The 4,128-nt window shown below is 43.3% G+C and overlaps 1 protein-coding gene and 1 long non-coding RNA gene across 3 annotated transcripts in view; one reads left to right on the top strand and one right to left on the bottom strand.

Annotated features, from left to right (window-relative positions):
• Nucleotides 1-4,128, top strand: part of LOC109386355 (uncharacterized) — a 41,114-nt gene that overhangs the window by 3,252 nt on the left and 33,734 nt on the right. The window lies entirely within an intron of this gene.
• Nucleotides 1,811-4,128, bottom strand: part of MRPL48 (mitochondrial ribosomal protein L48) — a 49,551-nt gene continuing 47,233 nt past the window's right edge. For both annotated transcript variants that reach the window (XM_019649424.1, XM_019649423.1), the window contains exons 7-8: nucleotides 2,969-3,058; nucleotides 1,811-2,285 (exon numbers count right to left, since the gene is read on the bottom strand). In XM_019649424.1, coding sequence (XP_019504969.1) covers nucleotides 2,211-2,285; nucleotides 2,969-3,058 — 165 coding nt within the window. In that variant the 3' untranslated portion in view covers nucleotides 1,811-2,210. The remainder of the gene's footprint in view (nucleotides 2,286-2,968; nucleotides 3,059-4,128) is intronic.

The following is a 4,128-nucleotide window of genomic DNA, read 5'->3' as shown; positions in this document are numbered from 1 at the left end:
GAAAATAATTTTATGCTTGGGGGTCACCACAACATGAGGAACTATATTAAGGGGTTGTGGCATTAGGAAGGTTGAGAACCACTGCTCTAGAGAGTCAAATGCTCATAATTGTTTTGTAACTCTGAGGTTCTAGCAAGCAGAATATCTCCTGTCCCTCTCATGAGGATAAGGCATTACAAACAATTTCACTTGTCTCAGGGCAGACTAATAATGAGTAACAAAGCCCTTTGACTCTTGTAAGAATAAATGATCAACTAGGTCAGTGACACGAGAGCTCCAACGTGACAGAACCCAGTTTCTCCTGTTTAAGAGATAAGCCTGACTCATACCCCAGTGGTGTAATGGAAAGGGATGGCCTGGGAGTCAGGAGCTCTGAATCCTTCTCCCAGCTCTGCCAATGAGGTGCGCTGTGAACTTGGGTAAACCATTGCCCTTGTTTGGCCCCTAACCTGCACTTGCTAAAAGAGAGGGTTAGGCCGACTGGGTCCCAAGGTCCTTCAGCTTTCAATAGCTTGTCAATTTATGATATCCTGTGTCCTGCTTTCACAAATTGATAAGGAAAAGTGGGCAACTGGAAAAGACGGCTGCATTCCAGGTTCCAAATGGGGTCCATATGACACTCCCCACGTGATATGGGGGTGGTGTATGTGTGTGAGTTTACATGTATTTATTCACCTTTTTTTTTTTTAAAGAGTTTTATTGGGAATTGGGGGATGGGAACAGTGCTGGGGAATCGGGGAAAGGGGAACAGACAAGCTGCTATCCTTTTTGTTCTTCAGTCTAGTTGTGGAGGACATTGCTTCACTGGCCCAAGTTGGCACCATCATTGCGCTCTTCCTGGGCAAGGCACATCAATCACCGGCTTCTGGACGGCCGCTCACCGTGGCTGCTGGCTACACACAGTAGCCCATGGCAACCCACTGCAGCAGGGGCTGCAGCCTACGCCATCACGGGCGACTCACGGCAGCCCAGCTCCAGGTTGAGCTGTTGTTCAGCATCTTAGCTGTAGAGGGCAGTGTCACTGGCCCTCATATGTGGGAGCTGAACCAGGGCCCTCTGGCGTCCCAAGCCAGCTCTTAACCAACACGCCACTCAGCCGGCCCTATTCACCTTTTTATCTTCACGTCATTACACATCTCCCAACTTTTTACACTCATCCATTAGCTGCTGCTCTATCTTCCCTGAAGGAGACACAGCAATGAGCAATTCTACAACCACAATATCAGTTCTCACCCGGAAAATTCTGCCCACACTCCCAGTGGGGTTCACTTGGAAGTCCTGGCCTGCTGAGCCTTCAATTTGAATTCAGAGAAGCATCTTAATTGAGGGCACCTGCTATCTCGACAGCCCTCCCCTAGTGTTACACCTTGGGAGGAAATCTGAGTTTCCTCTTGTTGCCTTTGGAGACCAGGGCAAAGAAACCAAAATAACATCAGGACTGAAACTGATGAGTTTCAGAAAGGTACATGCAATACTGAGAATACTCTGAGCTCCCACAGACCTCTTTTCTTTTTTTATTTTCTTATTTTCAAGGCTCAACATTTTTATTGGAAGTCTTAAAAATGTTTAGAACTCTATATTCTCTTCATAACACATCAGTGATTAGCAACTGGTGTTTTACAAAGCCCTCCAGGTGATCCTGATGCATGCTTCCATTTGAGGACCAATGACTTAGATCAGGGTTTGACACACTTTTTATAAAGGGCCACATAATAAATGTTCTAGCTTTACAGTCTGTGTCACAACTACTCAACTCTGCCACCATGTCATGAAAGAAGCCATAGACGATATGTAAATGAATGAGCATGGCTGTGTTCCAGTAAACCTTTATTTACAAAAAAACAGGCAATGAGGTTTGAAAACTAGACACAGGTGGTGATTGCACAGCATCATGATTGTATTAAACACCCCCGAATAGTTCACTTTAAAATGGTTAGTTTTGTGGTACGTGAATTTCACCTCAATAAATTGTTTCTAAAAAACAACTCTCATTACCAGTATATTTTTATTAGCTGGAGGATTGGGTCAAAGGAAAGTGGTGACAATTGGCAAACACTGCTCCACAGAGGAGAGAAGGCATTCTTGGCTGTGGGGATGGGTACTTATGATATCTAAGGGTCAGGGTTTCCTTCTTGACTTTGACCACCCAGGAAGCTCTCCCCCTTAACACTCAATATGACCAATGGTGGCATGAAAGAGATTACGGTGAGCTAGTTCAACTTGGCTATCAGTTCTTCCAGCTCTGGCCGAGCTTTGAACCGTCCCTTGAAGTCTTCTTCAGTGTGCTGGAGGGAAGAAAAAATAAATGGGAATTACTGCAAACCTTTCAGTTACTCACATGTACAGCATCAAAAAAGGATCCATCAGCCAGCTTTGTAGAGAGTGAATCAGACTGAACTAACTTTTATTGAGTATTTACTTGTATTTGGTACCAAGGATTCAAAGCTGAATCGGATTTCCTGCCTGCCTTAAATGAACTTATAGTCTGGTGAGAGAAGACAGACTTATAAAGCATTAATGTCAAAATGCTATCAGTATCACAGTAGAAGCACTTAAAAAGAGAATGCCAAACATTTTTTACTGAATATATTCAGTCAGGCTACAGTCAAGCTTTGAAGATCCAGGCAACTTCTCTCTCAAGCACATTTCCTTATTTGTGTTCTGATAAGTTATACTGTACGTGACCTTAAACCACGCTCTTTCTGCTACAACTGCCTGAAGGGAGGGAATACTGGGGTGTAATGGGCTCACACCTAACATCAGGATGCTGTGATGGAATTCAGCTTGTGGTTGATAAAGCACCATCCCTGAACAGCCAGTAATACCAGCCTGTACACATTTCCTGATTAGTATCTGGGCTGAATTATCCACATTTGTTTGTTTCTCAAACCAGATGGTCTAGATGCTCTTAACTATATTTTGAGCACAGGTGGGCCACCAGGGGGACTCTTCTCAAACTGGCACCTACCTCCTTCACTGACAATTTGACTCCTTCAGGAAGATTGCTTTGGATTATTTCCAAGAAAATCTCTGCAAATGTAGCACTCAGACCGCTGACCTGCAAAAGGAAAGAAAGCGCTCTAAGAGAAGCACTGAAAGCTGGGTGACTGGGGAGACATGGCATGGGCTCAAATGTCAGCTCCAGCAGAGCTAGAGGTCCCTTGGGTGGAGGATTAATACCCAGAGCTGGTTTCAGAGCCCAGCCTCTACAGGATTTCTCTTGCTATCTGCCAAGGCGTCTGCTTGCTGAGATGGTCATGGACAATATTTGCTCCTGTAGGCAGTGGATGTCATAACTGGACCGAAGAGGTTACCAAGTCCAGGATGACTTTTTTATTCAACTCACGTTGACCCACATAGATCAGAACCGTTGTCTGACCTTGTGCTGAGAACCCAGAAGTGAATCAGATCTGAGGTAGAAGTACATGAAGGAGGCTGCAGAAATGCACTAGAGAAATACCTGCTTAATCAGGGGAGGTCAAAGAAAGTTTCCCAAAGAGGCAACATCTGGGTGGAGCCTTGAAAAACAGCAGTAAACTGGGAGAATTCAACAGTAATGGGTGTTTTCAAGGCAAAGGAAACTGTTAAGTAAAATGTGGAGGCATCACAGTACTAGGGACTTAAAACTAGTTCCATGTGTGGCTAGAATGAATGAGGTGTGAGAAGGAAAAGCAGGAGAATCATGAAGGTACTTAGGTGCTAATCTAAAGAGTTCAAACTTTATCCTATGGGCCTTGGTAGCAAGTTAGATCTGTCATAAGATGTATCTCAATTTATTTCTGATAATATTTAAAGAACCAAAAACTGTAAGTACTTCATTTTAAAAATTAACATAGGTTTACAGTGTTACTACATTAACATTCCTCTCATTACCTTGCTGATATATTTCTTAAGTGGACCAAAAGCGTTATGATGTCCATACATTGGAATATTATTTGGCAATAAAAAGGAATGAAGTACTGATAGATGCAACAACATGGATGAGCCTTGAAAACATGCTAAGTGAAAGAAGCCAGACATAAAAGTCCAGACATAAAAGAAGCCAGACAAAAAAGGAACTGTACAATTCCATTTAAATGAAATGTCCAGAAGAGGTAAAACCATAGAGGGAAAGTACATTAGTGGTTG

The sequence above is a fragment of the Hipposideros armiger genome, unplaced genomic scaffold, assembly GCF_001890085.2.
Source record: "Hipposideros armiger isolate ML-2016 unplaced genomic scaffold, ASM189008v1 scaffold_132, whole genome shotgun sequence".
Taxonomy (NCBI): Eukaryota; Metazoa; Chordata; class Mammalia; order Chiroptera; family Hipposideridae; genus Hipposideros; species Hipposideros armiger.
The sequence above is the reverse complement of the archived record's forward strand: the minus strand, read 5'-3'. Positions and strand labels throughout refer to the sequence as shown.